The 27,926-nt window shown below is 36.1% G+C and overlaps 1 protein-coding gene across 3 annotated transcripts in view; it reads left to right on the top strand.

The window, feature by feature from the left end:
* Positions 1 to 27,926, top strand: part of sfl (N-deacetylase and N-sulfotransferase sfl) — a 601,701-nt gene that overhangs the window by 488,034 nt on the left and 85,741 nt on the right. For all 3 annotated transcript variants that reach the window (XM_065231784.1, XM_065231786.1, XM_065231785.1), the window contains exon 3: positions 4,751 to 5,773. In XM_065231784.1, the coding sequence (XP_065087856.1) occupies positions 5,037 to 5,773 (737 nt within the window). In that variant the 5' untranslated portion in view covers positions 4,751 to 5,036. The remainder of the gene's footprint in view (positions 1 to 4,750; positions 5,774 to 27,926) is intronic.

The following is a 27,926-nucleotide window of genomic DNA, read 5'->3' as shown; positions in this document are numbered from 1 at the left end:
CTGTCAATGACAATGACAAATCTCAGCACTGCTTCGAGTACGATCAGATAGCTCAGAATAATCCCATTGACTTAAGCAAATTTGGAGCGACTTACGGAGTGCCGTCGGATTATGGGGTATTCCAAGAATTCTATATCTGAAAACTTCAGAAGCGTCAGGGAATTATGAATATATATCAGAAAATTTGCCGGAATATTAAACAAATTACCTGAAGAAGCATTCATAAGTTCAGGGAAAATTAGTGGTTATAATACTTAAGTAAAATTATCACGCGGCGCCGGTGGTGTAGAAGTAAGCGTGATTGACTCTCACAATTGTCGAAACTTCAAGGCTGGATCATATATTAATTTCAGTAAAGTTGCGGGTTCTTAACAAATACTGATAAATTCAGGGTAGTCTAGAGAATTTTAAGGAAATTCAATAATCTTTCAGGCAGTTTTAAGGGGAGGTTTACTTGGATTTTTTCAAAAAAATTGATTTTTTTGCATAAAATGAAAGCTACAAGTGTGTAGAATATGTGGCCAAAAGGATTTTACGATCCGAAACATATTTAGCGAGTTATGGCGCTTTGAGTGAACCTTTGTCATGCGCGCTGAGGGACGCTACAAAAACTTTAAACGCGTTTTTCTCGAAACCATATTTTTTATAACAACTTAGAGCATAGGTCTTGAACAAATGATCCGATTTACAATCGGAAAATTGCGCTTTGAAGGATACTATTTTTTGTATGGCTTATACCTAAAATGAAAAAAAATTTGTTAGTTACTATTTTTTAAGCGAGGTCAAAGTGAGAAAAAAGGGGTAAAAAAAGCACTTAATTTTCAAATGTTCATAATTTGGTCAATTTTTGTCGGATTTCGTTCTAGTTAGGTATAAGCCATAGGGAATATTATCAACTTTAACCACAATAAAAAAATTTCATTTCAGTTCACCACCAGAGGGTGTGCACTCGAAGTTCTGCAGCAAAACCTGACTGACACTCCTCCACGCGAGCCGCCATTTTGAGCCGCCATTTTGTTTTTTTACCTTCAAAAAATTTCCAAGTATTCAGGAATAGTGGACAAATATAATTATCGAAACCGGAAGTTCGTATGTCTTTTCATTCTCCTGAAAAAAAATTCCAAAGTTCAACCAAAGTTTTTCAGCCAAATCCAAGTAAACCTCCCCTTAATACCACCAGGATAGTCTAGACTAATGAAATAGTTTTTAATTATAATCAATAATTTAAAGGAAGTTTCATGAACTTCAGAAAATCTTGAAAACTTCAGTAAAAATCATAGAACTATATTAATTATTTCGTTCTAATTCCATGCAAATTGCGGGAGCACAAAAGTTCCAGAAATTTAGAAAAACTTCGGAATTTTCACAGAAGGACAATGATCTTCAGAAACATTTCGAGAAAATCATAGAAATCTATGGAACTTAAAGGACATCCGCGAACTTTGAAAATTGGAAGAATTTCAGCGGGAGGTCAGTTCCAGTAGTAGTCCTTTCAAGTAGTTCTGAAGACCTCAGAATAGTCCATTCTGATTTCCATTGAAATATACATCAACATTTCGATGAAGCTTCGAATTCAATTTTCTTTTAGTTTTCCTCACCATAAGAATTCCTTTGGAAAGATTCTCCGAATATTTATTAAATTCGATTCAGATTTCTTTTTGAAGCTCACTTCAAGTCGCATTTAAAGTCTCCTAAGAATTCATTGGCATTTCTCCTTACAGATTCCTTAGATTTCTTCTCATAATTTGTGTGGCAAACTCTCCTGAATTAATTTTCCGAATTCTTATGAAAATGTTCTGGATTTATTCTCAGATTTAATTGAAATCCTTCTTTTAGTATTTTCAAAACAGATTCCAAGGACTTATGCCCCGGATTCGTTTTCTCCCACAAACTTTATGAAATTATCCTCAGAAGGCCCTTGGAATTTTTCTCTGAAGAAGTTGGGCTCCTCAGAAAATACTAAGAGTTTTCATTAAAATTTACTATAAATTCAATTCAGGGTTTTTTGAAATTCTACTCAAAACCTTAAAAGCAGATTACATTTGATGTTTTTCTGAAAGCTTTTTTTCCCAGAACTTCCTTGAAATGAGGTTCTAAGAAATTATAATAAAATACCACGAGCTTTTTAAACAGTGCATGGAATTTGACTCCAGATTCTTGAAAATTTCTTGAAGTATTATAGTTCTTAAGTCCAAAACTAGTTCAAATTTAAAATTTCAAGGAAGTATGCATGTTTCAAAACAAACAAAAAAACACATTTCAAGCCTCTGTTTTTTTTTCATTTGTTGGTTACTGAAGATTAATCCACAGTGGATCTACAAAGTTCAAAAAGTGAATGAAAATAGCGAGAAAAATTAAAGGCTTGTATTTTAAAATTAATTCTTTTCTTTAAAATATTCTTAGTAATAAAATTATGAAATTCTCTGAGCCTTCCAGGTATTTTAATGTAAAATAAAATGTCCTGATGATTAAAGGTTTACCAGGTTTTTGCAGTTAGTAGACACCCTGGCTAATACCGTGGGTTTGGCCATAAACTTTCTATTGAGTCTTTCGCTTTAAAGGTTCATATCGTACATATGTATCTCATAATACAAATTGAATTAGTCTAAAACGTCAAACATTTATTTTATGTACCATCATTATTACTTTTCTTCTCTAATGTGGACCGTACACGATTGCTTTTATTGACAATAATCGAATTGTCAATACATTCAATATTGACGTCAATACATCGGTATTGACAATATTTCAGTATTCCCATCATCAATATTAATGTCAATAATTCCCCTTCACGTCAATATATTGATACGTGTGGGGTTTGCTTGAGGTCACTTTTTAGTCTCTATTTTTACAACTATAAGTCGCTATTTGGTCACTTATTTCTTCAACATGGTCACTAAAATCACTATTTTTGACCGCAGTGATCGCTACCAGCCCTGAGCTCGGTGACCTAGTAGTGACCGTTTTGGCAAAATGAGCAATCAATCTTGGGTTGGCTTCTTTCTATTGTATTACTTTTGTAGAATACAATATAGAAAATGGGTACTGTTAAAATTTGCTCGGAACCAGTGATGGTATAATCATTAGAAAAGTGATATTTTTTCGCTCTTATACGCTTTCAATATCACGCGTGATATTCTAGCAAAATATCATGCTTGATGTTGATTTTACAAGCTCCTTTGATATTGCGAGACTTATCACAACGTGTAAAGTTGAAGCTAAGAGCGCAAAAATGATTCCGTTGCATCACGTTTTTTTTTTTTATAAAGAGAACGTATAATAATGTTATCTCTTTTTTCTCTTCACCGATGGCAGACACGAAGCAGCTGCTGCCAGCCGTTATGGAAGTTTCGGTTGCTTTCGGGTGTGAATAAAAAATCATGAAACTCAATCTCACCACAGTTCGGTGAGATTTGCAGTTGTTGAGCTTTGTTATTTTGTTGATATTCCGAGCTACGATATCTCAGCCTACAATATCAACCGCAGTTGTTTGATTGTTGATTTTAGTCTACGAAAATGAAGCGTGATCGTGGCCTTTGGTGAGATTTTATTTTTGATATTTTCCCAACCCTGCTATTAATCCTCAAGTTTCCTTCCAAGAGTTGACCCTACATGGCTGTTCATCATCGGGAGTATTATGGCCTTGCCTGGATAAGTGGGTATTAGAGTGATGCAAATTTGACATTTTCGCTCCACAGTGCTCAAACGGCTTCAAATTAGGTCCGGGTCGCATCCCAAAATTTAACTCATTTGGTATGAAACTGACTTGGCACAAAGTACTTGGAGTTTGTATGGAAATTACTCAAATTTGGAGAGGCTAATCAATACCAATCAATTCCAAAATTGTTTAAGCATTATAGAGTGAAAATTTCAAATTTTGCATTAGTCTAGTGGATATACTTCGTACTTACGCTAGGGTTTTTTTTGCTTTGGAGCTGGCATTCATGTGTTTGATGTACCCCTGCGCTTAAATTTAATAATGTTTTACTGGCCTTATTGATTTTTTTTACAAAAATGACATGCATGATAGCTTATTAAAGGGTGGAACGGAGCTGCCTCCCTGGCGTCGGTAGCATTGGTGCTCAGCACGGCAAACAAGATCGACGGAAAACAAATCTAGGAGAAAAAGTCCAATACAAGTTCAGATGACTACCAGTGTAAATCCATAAAATTCTCGATCCATTATAAATCAATAACAAGATCAGATGACATCAATAAAAAATTCAGAGAACCTGCCAGGTAATTCAGGCAGGTTCCCAGGCATTTTTTGCTCATGTTTAATCAATTCAAAGGACTTTAAAAGCAATTCCAGTAAACGTCTAGGGCATAAGCAGAATACTTGCAGTACAAGTTCATAGGTGTTCTCTTGGAAAATTCCATAAGGTCCTTGTAGAAAATTCAACCCAGACGTTAGATAAGTAAGAAATGCAAACAGATGTGACCATAAAATTCGATGCGGGACGGGTACAGGCCGACTCAACTTGTAGAGCTTTCAATAATCTCGTAAAACATCTATCTGTGTTGTCTTTAGAAACGAGACTTTCAGCCAACGGCTGGGTTCGTCTAAATCTCCATCGTTTCTCCAAAAGCCTATTTCATCATCAAATTTCCACTTCGTCAACAGCCAATTTCCATCGTTTCATCTCCTTCAAAAGCAAACGTGACGAACCACATTCACTCTCTGATTGTCATTTTCATTTTAACTCCTCACTCCGTTTCGTTTGATTATCCTCTGTTTATCTCATTTCAGGCAAAAAAATCACCATCCTCTCACGGAGCAACACAACCATCCGCCAGCCAGAATGTAATCCAAAATTACATCACGTTCATCGGATTAATCATCACCCGTTCGTGTTCCGTCTGCTGCGCGAAGTTGATCTGATATCGGAAGTCACCGCCATCGGAAGCGTCGTCCGTTGGTTGCGTGCGGAGGCCAACTTTTTCCGTAGCTAGAAAAAAAAACCCCCAAACGATAAACTTCACCGACACACGAATTGAAGAGAGGAGGTGGGGTGAGAGCTCGAGATTCTCGCACCATGAAAGGATCCGACTCCAGAGCGAAACTACTATGGAGCGCCTCATCGCCTTCGTCATCCGCCAGCAGTCAGGATCTAGCGACGACCCCGACCACGACAACGGCGACAACGACGACGACAAACAGTACCCAGCAGCAGAAACAACTTGCGATGAACAGCCTCAACAGTACCAACAGTCAGAGCACCCAGGATGCGGGGTCCACCGTGAATCTGCTGCTAGGGAGTGGCAGCCCCGGTCCCGGGGAAGGAGGAGGCGGAGGCGGTTTGAAACTGACGACTGCAGCTGACAAAACGCATCAAGCGAACGGATATGGAGCGATGCGGTCAGGATCGTCCGGGTCCTGTACGATCCCAGGCTTCAACGGTGAATCGGGCAGCAATGTAAATAGTAATAGTAGCAATTGTGCTAGCAGTAGTAGTAATCATTACACGAACGGCCACGGCGGTAGCAGCACCAGCAACAGCAACAGCAGGAGTAGTAAAGGCAATTATTTTTTCGGCGGTGGCAGCGCAAGTTCCGGATGCGGTGGGCATCAGCATCAGTATCATCATCATCATCAGCATTATCACGGGTCCTCGTCGGGCGGTGGGTCCGGCAGTGCAAACATTCTAGCCCGGTGCTGTCTGTACCTGACCAAGGGGCTGAATCTGCGGTTATGTGCCGGCGCGCTAGTGATAGTTACGATAGTCTCCTTGCTGTGCTACAACTACTATATGGATAGTTCGCCGATCGCTAGGTAAGTGGATTTGGCTTTTTATTGAATGTTTATCATTGTATTGAATTGTTTATCCGATGAGTGGTCACGGTATTTTCTATGGAACGGTTTCCAGTTTTGAAAAAGGGGGGTGGAAATCCTTTATGGTTTACAATCGTTAGTCTTACAGATCACTCTTTTTTTTTTAATTTGTTAATATACTGCTGCTATTCGTATAAGATTCTCATGGAGCGCCCATTGTAATTGTAATTTCAGAATGTACACACAATTAAATTTAGGGTACGGGTAATCTTTTCTGCTATCAGCTCTCCATGAAACGTAAAAATACTTCGTATTTTTCGTGTTTCGGTCTTCAGCCTTGGCCATCTTCAGGGCATATAAAGTTGTGCCGCTTTTCATTCAGTGCAAAAATCTTTACGATCGTAAACTGAAATTGGTCCTTATGAAGATTCCAACTCCTAAATCGAAAATTTGACAATGATAAAACTGTAATCAACATTTTTTTCAAAACTTAAAAACCGGAACAAAATGACTAATTCTTCAAGACCTTCAAACATCATGGCAAATCTACACACTTATAAATACCTAATCTTACACGTGACGGAATCGAACTTTGACATAAAGGATGAAACGTAAACAAACATTTCATGTAAAATTAAGTGCTCCGATACTGAAAAGTTCGTAAGTACGTTTGATTGAGCTGAATTTCACGTCTATTATGACTCAATTTTATGTCAAAATTGACGCTCGTATACGTCAGTCTCAGAGCACCTAATTTTACATCAATTTTTCTAAGTGTGTGGACTTATCTAAAGTTTTTGGTATTTACTTGAAGTAATTGTAACTGCTATAAAGAGCTCTGAATCTCAAAAGTTCCCGCAACTTTCCTGAAGTTTTGAATACTTCCTGAAGCTCATGGAACTTCCTTTGAAATCTCTAAACTAACTTCTCTTACCTTCGAATAATTTTCCTAGTACTCATGGAATATCCCTGAAGACCTTGCAAATTTCCAGAAATTATTGGAATATTCATGACATTCTTTGAATGTTTCGTAATTCTTGGATTTTTTTGAAGGTTCCTGCAATTAATGTATGGATGCTCTGAAGTTCTTCGACCTACCTTGAAATACAGTGAATAATGAAAGTACTAAAAATCTGAAATCTTCTATGAAGTTCTGTAGACTTCCCTGAAAATCTGAAGTTCCGGAAATTCCCTGAGTTTCTTCAAATTTCTGTAAAGTTACTGCTATTTTCTAGAAAATAAATGAACTTCCCTGAAGTTCTATGATCATCCTTGATGTTCTCGAAGCTACCTTGAAGTTCTCACAATACTTCGGAAGTTCTTGGTACTGTCCTGAAATTAATGGAGCTGTCTTAAAAACCTCCCTGAAAAACTCTGGAAATCTATAAATTTCTTAAAATATGTTTATGGTTTTCTAAAAAATTTCAGTAGATCTCTGGACTGCCCTGCAATTCCTGAAACTTCTTAAAGAAGATAAAGGGATTAAAGTTTTAACAATTTTCCGAATGTTCTCTGGACTTCTCTGAAGTTTACTTGTCTTCCCTAAAGTTCTCTGGATATCACTGAAGTTCCTAGAACATCTCTGAAATTAATAAGATCTAAGCTACCCCACGTTTCTGCAGTTTCTTGAATTTCCCTGAAGTTCTCCAGACTATCTCTAATTTGTGAAAGTTCCTGAAGGTTCTCGCTATTTTTCTGTTTTAATAGGACTGCCCTATAATACTCGACATTTACTTCTCTGATGCTCCCGAAATTACCCCAATCATAGACCTGCACTGAGTTCTCTGAAATGTCCGCTTTAAACTTCTAAAGTTTTGGTATCTTAAATAATATTCCTGATAATTTCTTGAAGTTAATGGAACTGCCCTGAAGCTCATAGATCTTCACTGAAATTCTAGAAATTTTCTTTTAATCTATTGAAAGCTTACCACTTGAAATCTATAAACTTCCATGTTGTTCTGGACGCTCTTGAATATCTCGGAACTACACTGATGTTTTCGGAACTTCCTTTAAATTCTGTAAATTGGCATGAAATTCTCAAAACTTCTTGAAATTTCCCGCTATTTTTCAGATGCTAATGGAATGTTAATGTTGTTTTCAAAATTTTCTATAAGTTCTTACGCTCATGGAACTTGTAACTTCGTATAAGATTTCTGGACTGCGCTATTGGAACATCTGTAAGGTTCCTACAATTTTTCTGAAGTTAATCAAACGGAGTTCTCAAAATTTTCCAGACGTTTCCGGAATGTCCCTTTTGTGTCCACAATTTTCCAGGCATTCATGGAACTGCCTCAAGTTCTTAGAACTTTCTCGACGCTCTTTGAATTCTTGTGAAGCTCCTGAATTTTTTTTGATATTAATAGAACTGTTTTGAAATTTTCTGATCTTCATCTAAGTTCACGAAATTTTCTTGAAATTAATGGATCTACGATTTTTTGCCTTGTTTTGTTTTCCGTACTGAGTACCATTGCTACTGACGCCTGTGATGTAGCTCCAACACCTGGATCCTACATATGGACCCATCAACTTATGGACCGGGGACCAACGGTTTTACTTCCCTTCCGAAGGAAAGTTTGATCAGAGATTTTATGCCTCAGAAAATCCCGACGGCGCCGACGGGATTGAACCGAGGGTCTTACCACTACGCCACCGGCGCTGCTTGGATGGATTTATGTTGATGTTCTCAGAATTTACCCTTTATGATCTATAAACTTCCTCATAGTTCTAGACTTTCATGCAGTTCTCGGAAGCTTTTGAAAGATCTCTGAATGTTTCGGATTTTTCTTGAGAGCTTCTTTCACCACCACTTGAAATTGTAAAATTGATCTAATTAGATCTGAACATCTCTGATTTTTTCCTGAAGATCACTGAACTTCTCAGAACTGCTGAATAGTTCCTGGAATTTTCCTGAAATAATGGAATTGTCTTCAAGTTCTTGGATATATACAATGTAAATAAAACCGTCGAACGAGGGTTGATACATTCACTCGCTAAAATGTCAAAAATATATTTTAATGTTTGGATTAAATTTTCTTATTTGATTTGCAATGTATGCATATTTTTTTTGTTATTCGGCGGATTTTATTTTTCAAGGGGTAGAGCAGTATTTCATCATTTTGAGAGCGCCTTGCAAAAAGTAATGGATGGGCGCATATAGATCGATATTTCTGCGCCAAGATAGTTTTAATTAAAAAAACAAATCGTTTTTCGTAGCTCCATGAGTAACTATCATGACAACGCTATACTTAAGTAATGCTGACAAGAATTCGAAATAAGTGTAGTTTCATAGAATATCAATCAATCTCTTGAAGCATTCAAATGAATTTTGTGGGAAATTCCAAGCAAATTGTGGAATGATGCTTGAAGGATGTAGAGAAAATTTATACGGTAATTCTAGGAAGAAATTTAATATACTTATCAGCAGAATTCCAAAGCCATTCAGCGGAGAACGCCATGTCTATTCTAAGACAATTATGAAGAATATTCCAAAGCAATTAAAGAGTATCATGCAGACAAATTAAAGCAAGTTCCTGTGAGAATGCGAAGAAAATTGTAGAATGAATCCCATGGGATTGCACGAGAGAATTCCTTGAGCGTTATGGAGAACATTTTAAGGGAATACTACGTAGATAGATAGAGAGAGATAGATCAAGATAATTCTTGATACATTTTTAGACGAGCTCTGACAAAACTGTGGAATGATTGAAATAGAATTCGTGCAAAAACCTGTGAAGGATTGCGACGAAGTTATTAAGACAATTCAGCAATGTGAACGTGAACCACGTAAAAACTTAAGGGGTGTTGGATTGTCTACATGAAGGTATGGCGAGGGTTAACACCTGCCAAAAAAGTTCTACGTAGTTTATGAACAGCCCCCATTTAAAAGTTATGGACTGAAAAAAATCTTCAGGATTTTGGGACTTGGATTTTTTCTTGGACATATCGAAAATAGTCTTTGAAGCTAGTTGGTTGATCTTTTCATAACCACTTTACATAAACACAATTTGCTTTATTTGAATATGAACTTCATATTTCTTTAAATTGAAAAGATCAGGAAATGTACTGAACTTGTCTCATAAATAAGTGATTCGTTTCAGAGAGTTCAATAAAAAATGTGATAAATTGATTATTTTTTTTTTTATTTCTTTTTATTCGACCTATCAGAATTTCGGGGCTAGGCTCAAATGACATCTAGTAAATTCTAGTTGTCTAGAGATAAACTAGAGTCATACTTAAATATTAATGAAGGGGCCAGAAGGAAAGGGTTTGAAGTGGCATACAGAAACGTGCACAATTATAACAGATTATGAACCTTACCCACTTATCAAAACCTCTCTTCCCCTCTTAAGGTTATGGGCAAACCTTAATGTGAAATGCGTCTTTAAAATGTTGCTCAAATTATCGGAAAGTGCTATTTATTGCTATTTTTTAAAGTGCTTCTCCTAGTTTTTTTTTTTAGTATCGAAGGTTATAAACTCTCAGTTTTTGAGATTTATCTGATTCTCAGAGCATTTTAGAGCATAGAAATTTAGAATTAAATATCAGAAAAATAAAAATAAAATCAAAGAAATCAGAGAATTCAGAAAAATCAGAAAACAGAGAATAATAGATCATCTAAATCAGGTTACTCAGATGTTAGATTAATCATATTAATCAGAGATCAGAGAATGCAGACATCAGAAAAATAAGCAAAATGTTTGAAATAAGTCTAATCAGAGAAATACAACATCAGAAATAAGAGCAATTGTAAATCAAAGTACCCAGAAATCAGATTGATTACTCTGAGAAGTCAGAAATCAAATTTATAAAAATATATAGAAAACTTAGAGGAAACAAAAATAAGAAAAGCCAGAAATCAGAGAATCTAAGAATCAGAGAATCTAAGAATCAGAGAATCTATAAACCAGTTGAATCAGAGAAATCAGATAAATATGCAAACTTAGTTAATTAAGTTTATTCAGAGCAGTCAAGGAAATCAACTTAGTCAGCAATCCACTAATCGAAGAATTCAGACAAATCAGAACAATCTGAATCTGAAAAATCATAAAAATCAGAGTATCAGAAATCAAAAATCATAGAAATCAGATTACTCATATGTTAGATTAATCATATTAATTAAATGTAAGAGAATTCAGAAAACAAAAAAATAAGCATTTTTTAATAAGGTTGATCATAGAAATAAGAAATGAGAAACAAAAGCAATTAAAAATCCAAGTAATCATAAATCAGAGTAATCAAAGAAGTGGGATAGAAAATATATAGAACATAGTAAAAGCAGATAAACTAGAAATAAGAAAGGCCAGGAATCAGAGAAATCAGAAATCAGGGAATCTAGAAATCACTTGAACCAGATAAATCAGATAAATCTAGATAGAGCTGGAATTAGGGCGTAACAGCTTTTGTAAACAATGACTTCTTTCGATGATTTTTAAAAAGTTAAGGCTCGCCAACGCAAATCAACATCACCATTGGGTAGGATAAGACTTCCCCTATGTTGGTTGGTTATGTTGCTTTGCGTGGGCATGCCTTGAATTCCTAGAAATCATCGAGAGAAGTTATTGTTTACAAAAGCTGTTACGCCCTAATTCCTGCTCTATCTAGAAATATGCAAAAAATGAGAAATCAGAGTTGGTTGGAAATGCTAACATGAAGCTTTAGTGCGATAATTTCCAACCAACTCTGAAAATCGTATGAAGTAATAAAAAAAAACACTTTGAATGTTGAGAAATCAGTTTATTCAGAGAAGCCAGAGAAATCAACAAAGTCAACAATTAGAAATCTGAACCGGAGAAATTATTTATAAAAAAACAGAAAAATCAGATATCAGAGAGTTCAGAACCCAAAAATCATAGAACTTAGATTACTCAGATTTCAGATTGATTATATTAATCAGAGATCAGAGAATTCAGAAATCAGGGAAAAATCGATAATAGGCAAATCAGAGCAATGACAAATTATAAATCCAGGTAGTCAGAAATAAGAATATTCAAAGAATTAATAAATCAAATGAATAAAAAAAGTAAAATCAGGGAAACCAGAAATCAGAACAATTGGGAAACAGAGAATCCAGAACTTAGTTGAATCAAAGAAATAAGATTATTATTCGAATTAGTTCAATCAGTAAATTTAGATAAATCTGTGAAATCAAAGTAATCAGCAATCAGTAACCGATGAAATCAGCAAAATCTGAATCGAAGAAATCAGAAATATCAGAGATCAGAGAATTCAAAAATATCAAATCACAGAAACCAGATTACTCAGATGTCAGAATAATCACATTGTTCATTCAGAAATTCAGAATATAGAAATTAGAAAATTAAATTATTCAAATCAGAGAAATAAGAAAACAGAAACAAGAGCAATAAGAAATCTAAGCAATCAGAAATCAGAGCAATCAAAGAAATCAGTAATAAAATGTATAAACAAAAATAGTGAAATCAAGTAAATCAGCTAAATCAGAAATAAGAAAAATCAGGAATCAGATAAATCAGAAATCAGAAAATCTAGAAATCAGATAAATATTCAAAGTTAGTGAAAACAGTTTATTCAAATACATTGGAGAAATCATCTTAAATCTGAATCGGAGCAATAAAACAAATCAGAGAAATCAGGAAAATTACAGATCACAGAATTCAGAAATCAAAAATCATAGAATTTAGATTACTCAGATGTCAGATTAATCAAATTGATAAGAGATCCGAGAATCAGAAAAATAAGCAATGTTAGAGAAGTAAGAAATCAGAAATAAGAGCAATTAGTAAGGGCCTCCCTTAGCTCAGTTGGTGAAGGCGCAGCTACAAACCACACCATGCTGGAGGTGGCTGGGTTCGTTTCCCGGTCCGGTCTAGCAATTTTTCGGGTTGGAAAATTTCTCGACTTCCTTGGGCATAGAGTATGATTGTACTTGCCACACAATTATACTAATGCAAAAATGGTGTAGGCATCGAAAGCTCTCAATTAATAACTGTGGATGTGCATCTAGAACACTAAGTTGAGAGCACGCAATAAGCTTATATGCGATGAGCAATAAGCTTGAAATGCGAGGAAGAAGAAGAAGAAACTTCAACTAATCGGAAATAAGATTAATCAAAGAAATCCGAAATAAAAAAAAAAATAAAAAAATAGTAAAATCAGAGAAACCATAGCGAAATTGGGAATCAGAGAAATCCGAAATCAGAGAATCCCACAATCAGTTGAATCGATGAAATCAGATAAATATGCAAAATTAGTAAAATCACAAAAATCAATTAAATCAGCAATCAGTAATCGAATAAATTTGAAAATCAGACAAATCTGAATCGGAGAAATCATAAAAAAATCAGATTAATCAGAGATCAGAGCTTTTGAAAATCAAATATCATAGACATCAGATTACTCAGATGTCAGATTAATCATATTACTACAACATTTTAAATGCTAGAAATTGAGAAGTCGAGAAATCAGAATTAGAAAATATTGGACGTGAAGTAGGGGAAATGGATGTAATGTCGGCCTAAATGCCCCTAATATAGGCCCATATATAAATTCAGCAATCGACTAAATTTTCAATAGCGGCCAAAAATATCCATTAGTACCGTCTCAATGACGCGTTCATCTAGATAAAATGGATAAATAGCATATGTTTAGCGATGGGCCCAATCTTAGATCCATAGGCCAACATTAGAGCCATTTCACCTATTGAGTTTAAAAAAATGCCCTCTCATCTGTGTTGAACTTGATTTAATCACTAAGCAAAAGTGATTAATTTTCATGGTTTACCAAGGGTGTAGAAAACCCTGATTCCGCCACTGGCTCCTGGAAAGTGACCATGGATCGGGTGTTTCCACTGGGTGATAATTTTTACTCTCAATGTAAATGATTTTTTTTCTGTATGCTTGTGTTCAACTTTGGAGAATTTGAGGTAATAGAGGGCAAAATGAATAGTTTGCTTAAACATGTGTTCGTATTACCCCCCCCCCCTCCTTATTTGATATGTTCTTACATGGAAATAACGAATGGCGGAATATACAAAACGTCCAACGCATCATCATGGAAATAACCTGACGGGATCAAGCCCTCATCCGGATCAAATGTCCCCGCCCTCCCCTACGGTTATTTGTAACCCATTAACAGTCACAAAGTACGCACGAGCCTTCCAATTAATCACCCAACTGTAGGCATGTTCATTTACAACCCCCTGTCAGTAGCAAATGAAAGCAGGAAAAGCCACCCACGAGGGTAGACAACAAATATTTTCCGATTCGAATAATTTTTTCCGTCCCATTTGTTTCGCACCATTATTGTGCCACCATAGCCATTATGGCACGCGGAATGGCGGGGGTAGGCCGCTGATGGTGGAAAGTTGAACCAATTTTTCATCACGCTTAGTGAATAATCGTGGTCTGTCATAAAATAAAAACAAACGGCGGTCATTTATTTGCGTTGTGAACTTTCGCCCCAGCACCTCCTCCGCCGTGCCGCCAAGTGTGCCGCCAACTGTGCCCCAAATGCCACCATTTTCTGAACGATGAAATAGACAAACAACAATACAAACGCGTCCGCCAAACACTGCGAGCAAGTATGGGAGCGATGGGAGGGAGATGGGCTTTCAGTGCACTTAATGGTCCACCATTTCGAAACTTTCCTCCCCTAACCACATTCATTGAACGAGACGGTTGGCGTTGCTGTAGTTTTAGTTAGATAGCGGCTAGCGCAGATTGAACACTAACGTCCAGTCCAGTCCGGTCTGTTCCTACTAAATGACCACCCACCACCAGCACTTCCGACCCGCGCCGGTTCCCGCTGACATTCCCAGTGATGATTATTTTATCAACTCCAGGAAAGCTATAATAGACAGATACTGGTCGATGGTCGAACGCCCTTTACCATGCCTCCTGCGTCCATGAACACTGCACTAGTCGGGTTCGGATCGTTCAGCTTGCGACGATGATTATAAAAAAAGCTTCAATGAAGGGGGCGTTTTTGTAATTGAGAGAATTGTTTTATGCGGGTTGACATTTGCGAATGATAGCGCGCTCCATGGGCAGGACGACGATCAACGGCCTGTCGCTGACGATATCGGTTGCGTATCTCTACAGTAGATATTTAATAATGCAAATTGAGCTTACAAATGAAAATGGTCACGAAATGGGTCGTTAGCGGAAGTGAAATTACCACGGCGTCTAATTGGTTGGCAGATTGAAATGAGTGAATCTCGGTAAAATAGTCACTGGGAACTTGTGAGCATGGAATGTTACTGTCAGATAACCCATTAGGAGCTAATCAGCAATATTTTCGGTCGCAATTTGTTCACCAATAAAATTGACACGTTTGTTGGAAGCTTGATAGAAAACTTAACTCTTTATCTGTACCTTGGGGTCTATTTGAACCCAGGGTGCTGTGACAGGCTATAACTTTTTTTTTATTTGGCAATGAATTTGTCTTATTCTTTCGTTATTAGGTGGTGTCCTCTTAGAATCTACAACACTAGATGAAATCTGCTCTATATAAAATATCTCTTGCATAAATTTTCTTGAAAAACTTACACTGTCTGTACCATGGGATCAATTTGACCCCAAATTCAAATTGCCGTATCTTAGCAATTGCGCAATGGATTTTTTTAATTTCAAATGTTTTGCAAAGTGAATTTAGTGAACTTTAAGTCAAAACTATTAGAAAAAATACTAGTATTTTGTATTCCTGAACATCTCTAACATCGAAGTATCCCATTTGATGGGCACATTTTTACAATTGCCGATCCCCACAAGAGATCCACCCCTCAATATATCACTGAATTTGAAATAAAAAAAATCCATTGAAAAATCACTGAGATACGGCAATTTTAAATTGACCCCAGCATGGGGCTAGTGAATTTTCATTTTGAAATCCCCAGTTTTTCCTAGTTTTCCCGGTTCAAATTTCAAAAAATTCCCGCTCTAACATGTTTAGCAAAACCGGAAATTTTCAATGATTAGATGTTTTTTATACGTGACCAAGTGAAACATTTTAATGTTATTTGTGGCAAAAATATTAATCTCTATGCTCTCGAGACCTCTTATATTTGTAAAGCCCCAGAGCTTACTGAGCAACTGAGTCATGGAATATATTTATGGTCACTAAATTTGTAGCCGAACGCTATTGGACTAAATTTGTGGCCGAACGCTATTGTACTGAATGGGACTGCAGAAAGTGAAGGATTGAATTGGGGATTTTGTTTTAAAATCTTGAAACTTGATTCAAATGAGATCTAGGGAGAATTTTTGGATGTCTCGGAGTAAGAGAATGTTTGAACACTCCCTAGTCTGTACTAATAAACATCTTTTAACTGGGATTGAAAAAAATCCAAGATTCTGAGTCAGAGGACCCTTCTTCCATGAAAAGAAAGAAACTTATAAGACTATCACTATTTATTACCGATGTTTCACGCTACAGTTCTATGGAGAAAAAAGTGTGCTCTACCGTTTTATAGACTAAATATGCTTACACTGCAAAATTATACTACCTGTCGCCTTTTGGCGCAGTTACGTTTGCGCGTCAACTTACTTCAACATTTGTAAGGAGTATTGAACTTTCATTTTTATTTCGAGATTTATGATTTATAAAAATCGTCAAGATCCTATATTTAGACAAAAAAAAAAATGATTTTTTTAATAGGGTAAATGTCGGTTTCGGCACCCATTGACTGTTTCGAGCAACCAGAATTTAAACGTTAATTTCACTGAATTTCCTGATCAAAACACATCGCTGAATAAATTCAAACGATTCCTTCGTGTTTCAGCCTCAATCTGATTGCATTTTTACGGCCGAGGAATCCTGTGATCCTTGATTTTTATTTAAATGAAATTCTAAAATTTTTAAATGAAATTCACTACAAAAGGCGATTGATTTCGAGATGCCAATAATAGAACAGCTAATTAACACGCAATTCAAATGGAAAGGTTGTCGAAGAAAAAGAGGCTGCCGATAATAGTCACACTCGCGTGAGAAGTTTGGAGCATTGTAAAAATGCTTTTAAACAGTTTTTAACTATTCTGTCAATTGGAATGGATAGAGTAGCAAGCAGCATATGTAAACAAACAAACACCTCATATGTGTGTGTGTGACGCAGAGAAAATGCTTATAGAAGCAAGGGATGCTGCTTAGATTGACGAGAATACGTTAATTCCCCTATATGGCATATAGGAAACATACTCAAAATGTGAAATTTTGGAAAATTCACAAGATCCCAGCAGTACTACAAAATATCAGAACAATGCTGATGTTAATTAGCCACCTAATATCAGTATAACTTGTCATAATGCAAACATCAATGTCAGTACGCAAATGCAATTCAAAGTTCTGTAGCTAAAATGTCACACTTACGACAGCTAATCGGTTACTGATCTTCAGAAAACACTTCGAAACTATTGAAGCAATGAAATGGTCATACGAAACGGTTTATTTATTACGATAAAAGTAAGATTTTCAACTATTCCCTGAGATGATATTCATATGGATTGCTATGTCAAAGCTGTCGGAAGTTAAATCCAGTGCTGGTGGAATATCAAATCTCATTGACTTTATTGACAATGCGCAGCACTGGATCCCAGAATGAAAAAAAAAACATAATTTTGGTCCCGGAAAGATTTTAAGGCTTAGCAACCTAGAAAAATAACTGGAATCCAACAATTAAAAAAACTGAAGAATCCAGAGCAGAATAACTATGGAATATTTAGAAAAATTCAAAAGGAATTAAAATTGTAATTCAAGAGAAAAGCCGAGAAGAATTAGTACAACATTCTAGTAGACATCCACAGGGAGTTCTGACCAGAATTCCAAGATAATCCTAAGATGGAGATGATTTTTTAGGAATTTCTGCGAAGAAGAAAAGAAAGTTCTGAATTAAATTCCTGAAAAAAAAATAAAAAAATAGAACTTCAAGGAGAAGTCTTAAGTGATTCTGAAGAGAGTTTTTTGGGTATGGCGAGAAGGATAGTAAATGAATGTTTATATAATTATAAGCAGACTAAGCATGATTCCTGTTGAGCGTTTTTATTGAGAGATTTTTTCAAAGGAATTGAATTCTCAGGAAATATTATGTTAGGGATGCTTCAAGAGAATTCTGAAGAGAATTCCTAGGTACGAAAAAAGTTCCAAGGCTTATTGTGACTTTAAGAGGAATCTGATGATAGTTCTGAGCAGCATTTCAAGGCAATTATTAAAAAAAAACGAATGTTTTTGGTTTTTTGAAAAGAAGCATATTAGTTTATAAAGTTGAAATTTTCATTCATACGTAAAACATGAAAATACAACTTATAATTTAAGTAGCCACCCTAGTAGCACGCTTGTCTCGAATCGGTTGAGAAAACTTCTATACGACTTATTTCAGTTATAAACAAGTGGCTGCAACTTATTGTAGTGGAAGTGGGCTACTCGGGCACATATGTTCGAAGGTTCATTGATTTTTTTCGGTTCTCCATCGAGTTCCTGGATTATTTCCGGTTATTTCCTGATTTTCTAGGTTCACTAGCCACAACGTAAGTTTTTTGCACAGGCGCTAAGTTAAGCGTGTGTGCATAGACGTTACATTTCAAGACATCCGACTATCAGAAGTTAAGCTGCTGGATGTTCAACGCAAATGTAAAGTTCCAGGAAATCTTGAAAAACCGGGAAAAATTCGGGATTTTATCACCGACAAACCGGCATGAAACTAAAACTTAACTTTTGTTAGAAAATCTCACATGTGTAGCGATGTCAAAACCATAGGATGTTTTATCAAGATAAAAATATTTTTTCCAGAATAGATCAGACACGCACCGACTCAAACATATTGCATGCAGGCTCGTGGACTTAGCTTAACGTTTTCCGCGAGCATGGAGACATATATCAGTAGTGTACTTTGAACAGAATGTTCATTGTAAATTTTATTATCATTTATGTCGGTTTGTCGGTGATTTTATTTTCAGCAGGAACAACCAGGAAAAAGTCGGGATTTTTTTTATAACAACTTGTTTCATTGATTTCAATAGTTTCTGAATTCCATATAAGTGATATTGGCTCATGTTTCAAATTTATAAATATTCATAGCTAATCATTTCGTTAAAACAAAAATTTCTACGCAACTAAAAATGTTCTGCAAGTTAGTTCCGATAATTTCGAATATCATCAGAGAACTTCAGAGCATTCCCAAGATCTTCAGGAAAATGGCAGAAACTTTTAATGAGTTCCGATGAATTATGGAATATTCCGAGAATTTTAGGAATGTTCCGAAAACTTCAGCGACATTGCGGGATATTCAGGGAAGTTATATGAATATCAGGATAGTCAGGAAACATTCGAGTAGTCATTTCGCCAGAAAGGTCTGACTGTGACTGGTAGGGTGTGGTACAATCTTATGCTTAAGGAAGCGATTGAGACGACTAATAAAAGTGCTAAAAGTACCACAATTGGAGTCAAATTTTGGCCTAGAGAACTTTATCGAAATTCAGAGATCTTTAGGGCAGTTCGAAAAACATCAGGAAAACACGTAAAACATCAGGGAAGTGTAGACTTTTGGGGAAGTTCAAAGATGTTGTAGAAGTAGATCCGATAGTGCATGTGATAGATTATGTGCAATTGCGGTATGGAGGATAAGGTAACTTTTCATCGGTAGTTCTCCTTAAATTATGCCGATTTACATATTTCAAACTTGACATTTGCCCAAGCATTACGGAAACAATAAATTTTCCTTAAGATTTTGACTTTTTTGAACCAATGACAATAGTGGAATCTGTAAGAGATCAATGCGTTCCACTATTATAGGAACCAAAGTTAGAAACTACTACTGGAACAATGTTTCTTTAAATGGGGGACGAGTTTTAGGAAAATATGTACAATTTAATTAGAATGTCATATTCTTCCAGCAAAATAGAGGTTGAAAGCAATAGATTGACGTATATAAATGGAATGTACATCGTTTATTATTTTTTTAATTTTTTTTTTAGCTCCTCCACTAAATTATTTTGCTTTAATTTCAGGAAATTAAGCGTACCTCAAAGAAGTTCTGTAAATTTGAGCGAAATTATGCATTTCTAAGTTTAAGCTTAAGCTCATAAAAGTGATTCTGGATCCCCTTTTTGACGTAGACTACGTCTTACGGGAAGGTACAGGGAGTAAATCGAAAATCTAAAATTGCTACCGTCACGAAAAGGTGTTAGGTTTTGAACGCTTATAAGTTTGTCATTTATAGATGAAATTAAAATCTAAATACACCAATCGATAGGAAATTGCTCTACAAATCTGAAATAAATACGTTTCCATTTTTTAATTTGAAAAGTTTTGAAAAATTTACAAATGAAAAGTGATAATTTTATCACTGTTTTCATGAAATAAACGTTTTCCCTAACCCAGTTATCATAAACGAGTATTATTCGCGCATCGTTCTGCTTGAACCTCTAAAGCTATAAAAAAGCGCTGCTGTCGCGCCACCACTCATTTTCGCATTGGGCGGCGTGGTGAACGGATCGCTTAAGAGACCAGCGGCAAGCAGTAGCAACATCATCACCAACGGTAAAAGGTATAAAAAAATCTCTCTCTCTGCCACCACACAGTGGGACGAAATCAAAAATATTGGGACATGGCTATTTGCGGCGAAACTATTGAGTGTAGCATTTTGATGTCCTTTAGAATGCTTTTTCTTCTTCTTTTTTTTTTGAGTACTTTAAGTAGTGAACATTTTTGATTAAGGGGTGGTATATACTAAGATAATAAAAATAACTTTTTTATGTCATTGAAATTGATGATGTCAATTTGCTATCTCTCAAGTGGACGGAGGTATAGGGTGAAAATGGAATACAACGGTAGTACCTTTTCATGTAATGGGCTGTTCATAAACTACGTAGACAGTTTTTTGGGATTATTGACCCCCCCTCCCCCTGCGTAGACAATTGTCCATACAAATTTTTTTAAATTTGTATGGGCCGTAGATAATTGTCAACCCCCCCTAAACTGTCTACGTAGTTTATGGACAGCCCCTAAAGGATTTACATTCGTATTGATAATTTTTCAACACTAACTTTAAAGGAGTGTATCTTGCAGGTTAGCAGGTGTTAGCAACTAAACTCAACGTAATTTCTGTCAGCAACTCATACCCTACTGTTACATACACAATTCATAGGGGGATCCAAGGGGATGCTTAATGAATTTTCTAATAAAGTACCACAATGTTTTGTTTCGTTTTGCTCTTTTCATGACCATTTTTCCAAGTATGTACATTAGAGTCGGTTGCAGTTGTTCGGTCAATCTAAGTCCGAGTTTTGGTGAAATTTGAGCAATACTTGGATTATTGGTAAGCAAATGAATAGGATCGTTCCGTTTCCCATACATGATTTAAAATTCTCCCGCAAATCGAGATTATAACCAAATTAGTTCAAATTTTGCCCAGTTGTTGGGAGCCCACTCTAATGTAAACACTTTTAAAAATGGCCATAAAACAGCAAAACGTAACCAAACATTGAGGTAGTTTTTTATAAAAATTCATAAGGCATCCCCTTGGATTCCCCTATGAATTGTATATGCACCAATAGAGTAGAAGATGCTGAACAAAATAACGTTGAGATTAGCTGCTAATACCTGCTAACCTGGAAGATACACCCCCTTACAGATAGCGTAAACAAATTATAAAAAGGGACTTGAATCATTAAAACAAAGATATAGCAAATTTATTTTTTCCAGCAGTATGTAGTTTTAGAGCACTTACAACTTTGTAGAACATTGAAAAAATTGGAAAATTCAAACTAAGGTTAGTTATGGTAAAATAACGGTTTTAAGGGGGTACTACCATATGTACTTCATTTTCACCCTGTAACTTCGTCCTCTTGAGAGATGGAAAATTGACGCCTTCGACAAAGTTTCTAAAAATGACTTCATCTACAATGTTTCCATTGATGATCATTAATTTTAACAAAACATAAAAAAGTTATTTTTTTTATCTTAGTGTTAAGCCTCTTTAAGCGAAAAATTTTAGACGTGCAATAAAGTATTTAAAATTGAAGAAACATTTGAGAAGACATCAAAATGCTACACTCAACAGTTTCGTCGCCAATGGCCATGCCTCTCTTTTTTGATTTCGTCCCACTGTGCGTCATGCAGAAAAACTTCCTCGGAGCGGACGGCATAATGAGTGGATCACCTTGACAAACAGCGTTGTAGAATACTTTAAAACCATGATAAAACCTGAAATGTAACTTGGCTCTTCAACGAGCTGGTTTTGCATTAAGTCCAATCTGCACCTACCCGATTATATGCGATCTTACTGGCAATTTTCTATACATATCTCGCTCTCTCATTTGTAGAGAGTCGGTCGGATGATATCGAGCAGGTGTAGAGATGAGCTTTAAGTCAAGAACGATGTCGTGGTACCGAAGCTCATTTTTGCATCGGACAATGTAGTGAACAACTAGCCTGAGAAACTAGCAGCAGCAGTATCTCCAACGGTAGAAGGTGGAGCCTTTTGACTCGAATCTAAGAATCGGTCCACAATTTTTTGCAGAAAGAGTTGAATTCTTGTGATAAATTGGCAGTATTAACCGATTCTCAGTGAGACTACAATATGATTGCCCACTTTGGTCCCGTTCAAGTATTACGTAACGCGGAAAATGTCATTTTTATAAATTACTCACACCTTATAACGAATCGTAACAAACTTTAACTCACCCTCCCACGCCTTGTCATAACCTGTAACAGCTAAATTTCTGCCTCTATTTATCAACGGTACGTAACTTGTAACAATTCTGAACTACCCTCTCCCCTTCTATTATTTCGAATAAAATGGTAACAGCAAATTCCGATTAGCAATTTCCCGATATTTTTTCTGGAATTTTGGTAATTTTCCAAGTTTTTTCATCCAGTCTTAAGTGTCGCATTCGGTACTTAATTTTAAATTATATCGCACAACTCAGAAAATAATCAAAATTCTAGGAAAAACCCGAATTTATCCACCTATGGTGTGATCAGACCCTTATTCAAGTTTATTTATTTTATTGTCATTATCAGTGACCAAGCCCCCCACCCCCGTGTCATCCAGTGACGCTACGCCACTGCCTGGGGGTACCCGGAATATATCTTTGATCTTATTTTGATCTTATTTTTGAATTCTGTAGTAATTTGATGTGTCGCATGATGGTTTTGATACGTTTTCCGTTAAATCCAGCGTGAAGGCCCATATTCACCGGATCTTATTCCGGCCATATCTCCGAAACCGGTTCACCGATTCCAAAACCGTTCAATAGCGTTCAATAGGACCCCAAGACCTATCATTTGGCGCCGAGTTTGTCCAAATCGGTTGAGTGGTTGCTGAGAAACGTGAGCGCATTCATTCCGTTACATACACTCACACATACACACATACACACATACACACACACACACACACACACACACACACACACACACACACACACACACACACACACAGAATTTCCATGCAGTTCACGTCAGAATCCTGGAGCTCTCTTCTAAATTTACTTCTAATTCTCTTGAAATTCTTCACTATATGCACATGGAATAATTCTCGGAATTCTCATAAAACTCTTCTCAGAATACCTTTGGAATTCGATCCCGTTGGTGTTTATCGCTGGATTTCCTAATAACTTTCTATAAAAATTAACATGGAATTATATTTCAAATTCAATACTCTCGGAATTTCCTGTCATCACAACTCTTTTAAAATTCTTCTCATAACTTATTTTGGGAAATTCATTAGAAATGGATCTGGAATTCTCTTCACAAGTACAAATCAGTAACCATTTGGAATCCACTCTGAATTATGATGGTTTTATAACGGCAATGAACAATCCATTTAGTTTAAATACAGCATTTCAAAGTGTAAAACATTCCTGTTTAGTAATTCAGCTTTTTTTTCAGGCCAATTAGGATCAAACAAAATCGATTTAGATAAATACAATTCAGCTTGCAAGTTTTCTTCATAAAAGCCATATTAAAACCTTAGGAATTTGTTAAGGATTTCTTGAAAGTAAAACAACTCTTTCACAAACGACCCATGAAAATCAACTTTTATGCCACCGCACTGTTACAATTAGTTTGCTTTTTTGGCAATCTGCGATTTTCAATCTATATTTTGGTAAATTTAGCAATGAGCATTTATTTAAATGTGAAAATCATAATATAAAAAATCTCGGTTAAGCTATATCTGAGAAATTTTTATTTTTGGCAACGTAAAATAATTAGTCAAATTGATGTTTTACGAGGGCAGACTTATTTTTTTTGTTGTGTACATTTCACATAATATTTAATAAGGCACTTAAAACTAGGCCAAATTATAATAAATTTTTTATTTAGATTTTTATACCATCAGTTTCTATTTTAATTATTTTGATAAGATCGGATTCATAAATCCTTTTCTATCTTGATTGATGCTTGCCTAGTGGATTTAGCAAGCCGCTAGGGGAAATGGCTCGGAAATGGTTTTTATTGTTGCCGAATTGCTTTTATTTGAATGGTTCTCAATGCGTTCGTCATACAACCTAGGGTGGGCCAACTAGACATATTCTAGTCTTAATGAGGTTTTGGTGGATGCATTAATGACAGAATAGCCTTGACCAGGGTTTTATGAATGTTGTTTTATAGTTTTTTTTTGTAGTATTTCATAAAACTTTAAATGTTACTTGGGAACAGGCTTGCTTTCACTCACTTGCTATAAAAAAAGTTTTTTCGGAATTAGGAAATTATTAGACGTTAAAATGATAATAAGCTCTCGTAAGTTACAAAAAGAAGTTGTAAAATGTGTGTTTAACTCATAAAACCTGTCATACTTTCAGAGAGTCACAACTGCCGATTTTACGATTCGTGAGCGCTCACTCTGAGTGAACGCTCACGAATCATAAAATCGCTTATTGTGACGCTCTTAATGCAAAATTGACAGGTTTTATGAGTCAAAATAATACTTTACAACCCTTTCTTGTAACTTACAAGTACAACATATCATTATAACATCTAATGATTTAATAATTCCGAAAAACATTTTTTTATAGCAAGTGAGTGGAAGCAACCTTGCGTGGGAATCGTCATGTAATTTTCTACAGAACTATCTAAAGATTTTACTCTGAACTCACATCATTGATTTGAAGTTTTAGTGAAATCTCTCTTAGAGTTCTTTAAAAAAATCTTTTGGTATTTTTGTATGAAATACATTGTTGTTATCTCCAGATTTCTTTCTAAAATCTCCTCGAAATTATCTTCACATTTAGTTCATCAAATTGGCTGCATCCTGAAAATCTAGTCCTAGGGTCTTGATCGCAATTCACGGTCTTTTCCCGGTTTTCCCTATTTCCCAGTTCACTGGTTGTCCTGCAATTAGTGAAATATTTCTATTAGCGATTTCCCTATCACAGATTACAGATTTCAGTACCAAGTATTGACATTATCAGACGGTACCTCTAGATATGGCTTTAGATTGGCATTGTAGGTCCCTCCTACTTGGAGAATTATGCTATGGAACGGCTTGCTATGCCCCGCCTCAATTCTATTTTACCGGATTTATTTCTGATGGGGGGTTAGGCATAGCAAACCGTCCTTTAGCTTGAAAGCATACATAGAAATACCGTCCTGTTTTTTTTCAGTGCAAGCTACTGAAATTTATAAACTGTGATTGAGAAATCATTTTCCCCCCTCAGAAAAACCCCGTTTTCTTATGCAAAATTATGGATGTGCGTCCACAAAACTCAAGAAATCTATAAAAAAAACAGTAACATTTAGTTATTGTTCTTTGAACAATCGGTAGAATGTTCTGATCGCGAGATATTCGCGATCAATTGCGAAGTTTCACTAAAAATAGCTGAAAAATTGTGCATCTCAATTTTGTTTTTGCTTTTAGGCTAAGCGTTCTGAAGAAAGCCCTGTCTTAGCCTCAGAAAGCCTTGTCGGTTAAGGTACGGTACTACTAAGCCGGAGGAGGCTTGTTCGATTCTCGGCCCGCTCGAGGAATTTTTCGGGTTGGAACATTTCTCGACTTTCCTGGGCATAGAGTATCATTGTGCTTGCTTGCCACACGATAAACAATTTCATGCATTTGTGAAGCCATCGAAAGCTCACAACTAATAACTGTGGAAATGCTTCGAAGTGTTCTGTCAATTGACACTTTTTTAATAATCATCCCTTCAGTAGCGGCGCCGGTGGTGTAGTGGTAAGCGTGATTGCTTCTCACCCCAGCAGGCCTGGGTTCAATCCCAGTCGGCGCCGCCGGGATGTTCTGAGGCATAACATCTCTGATCACGCCTTGCTTCGGAAGGGAAGTAAAGCCGTTGGTCCCCGGTTCATGAGTTGATGGGTCGATAGGTAGGGTCCAGGTGTGAGAGCTGCCTTCCTGGCGTCGGTAGCATTGGTGCTCAGCACGGAAAACAAGATTGACGGTAAACAAATCAATGAAAAAAAAAAATCCCTTCAGTAATCAATCCTCAATTAAGTGAGGAACTTGTTTATATTTCGTCAAATGTTCGTATTTTAATGTTCACATCTGATTGCTATTTAGAAACCAAATGTAATAGAATATGTATACGAATTTTATGAGGGCCTATATTTGGCCAAGTATAAAATCCAAAATGACGAAAACAATAGGTTACTTCTACTGTATGTTAAATCAATATCAAGAAAAATGCACGGGAAGATCACTAAACAGCTTAACTTAGTCTACGTCAACCATGCGGTCGTGACTTGTGCACAACCCCATCATTTTTTTTTCCGAAATCACTGATATAAGAAAAAATATGGGTTGTGACCTTCATTTGAATGCTGGAGGTTAAGGACCGGTCATCTGGAAGATCTATATCAGATTTTGCCAAAGTGCCGCACGTGGTGCATGAATCTCTATGATGCATTAATCTCAGATTGATTTTTTTTCTGGATTTTTAGACAAATTTTAAAGACTGAAAGTATTACATTTTGTCTTAAGGTGATACTCTACGGAAGCCTTAGCATAAAATTTCAAAAGCACAAATGTCAGCTTCCACAAAACATACAATAATGAAATTGATACTCTCTACTTGTTGTAGCGCAGCATTCAAGGAGTAGCAATTTCAGATTTGAATGTTTTGTGGAAGCAGACATTTGTCTTTTCAAAATTTCACGCTAATGCTTCCTTACAGTATTACCTTAACGCCGTATAACGCTGGATTTCATAGCTTTATTTCCAATTTTTTTTTTACCAAGACCCATTTTCACCTAATCAATTATTAGCGCCCGTAATAGCGCAGAACAGAATGCAATTATCTCGGAACTTAAAACTTGAACCAACTCCGAATCTGATTTTAATTTACATTCGAGAAAACTTGCAACGTGCACCAACCGGGACAGATCCCATAAATTTTAGCCCCCAGGAAAATGTTGGTGCAATCGCAGTTTTGTGCAATCCTTTCCGGTAGAAAAGCCAAAAATTACTTTCGCACATTATCGCTCGCTACAAGTAACGAGTTGGGTAAAACTAAATTATTTTTCGTGTTTTTGCTTTCCCTCCTATGGATATATATACTAGACCAAAAAGTTTACACTAACTAAAGAGGAAAAGATTTTCCGGTTTATTTTCAAGGTTTGCTGCGCTAGGGTAGTGGGGAAGGCTGGAAGACCCAAGCTGGGGATTGAATTAGTTTTTGTTTACCCTCACTTGGGCCTGATTTACTGTATATATGTACATATGCCTTTTTAATATGGAGTACGAAGCGAATGTAATAAGCCTGAGAGGAGCAAGGGCTGCGTAGGTTGATGGTAAAAGCAAAGATTGCATCCTCTTGCACTTTTGTGTACATAAAATGTTGGAAAAGTTTTCGCTTCCACTCAAACCCACACACACACACACAGGCATGGCCCGTGTCCGTCGTCTCCGAACGGTTTCCCGAAAAGAGTGCTCTGGAAATGTTATTAAATTCAATTAAAAATAGTTTTCAACCCTTCCGATCCATGTTCTATCTACAACACGGTTTCTGGTTGCTCGTAGTTTATAATTTACAGCCTCCATCGACAAAAATTCCAGGGTTTTCGAAGCATCTGAGTTATTGTGAGGTTAGTATAGAAGATAAAAAATAGTGCTTTATTAGCGATTTAAATTGAAATTTCCATATGCGTCTGAGAAAAAAAAAGTCCCAATTAACGAGTGGGGAGAACAGCCCACCCTTTATCCACGAAATGTTATCAAAAGGATTTTGTAATT

This window comes from Ochlerotatus camptorhynchus, unplaced genomic scaffold (assembly GCF_037179485.1).
Source record: "Ochlerotatus camptorhynchus isolate MF236.1 unplaced genomic scaffold, CSIRO-AGI_Acam_v1.1 ptg000361l, whole genome shotgun sequence".
Classification (NCBI taxonomy): domain Eukaryota; kingdom Metazoa; phylum Arthropoda; class Insecta; order Diptera; family Culicidae; genus Ochlerotatus; species Ochlerotatus camptorhynchus.
The sequence above is the reverse complement of the archived record's forward strand: the minus strand, read 5'-3'. Positions and strand labels throughout refer to the sequence as shown.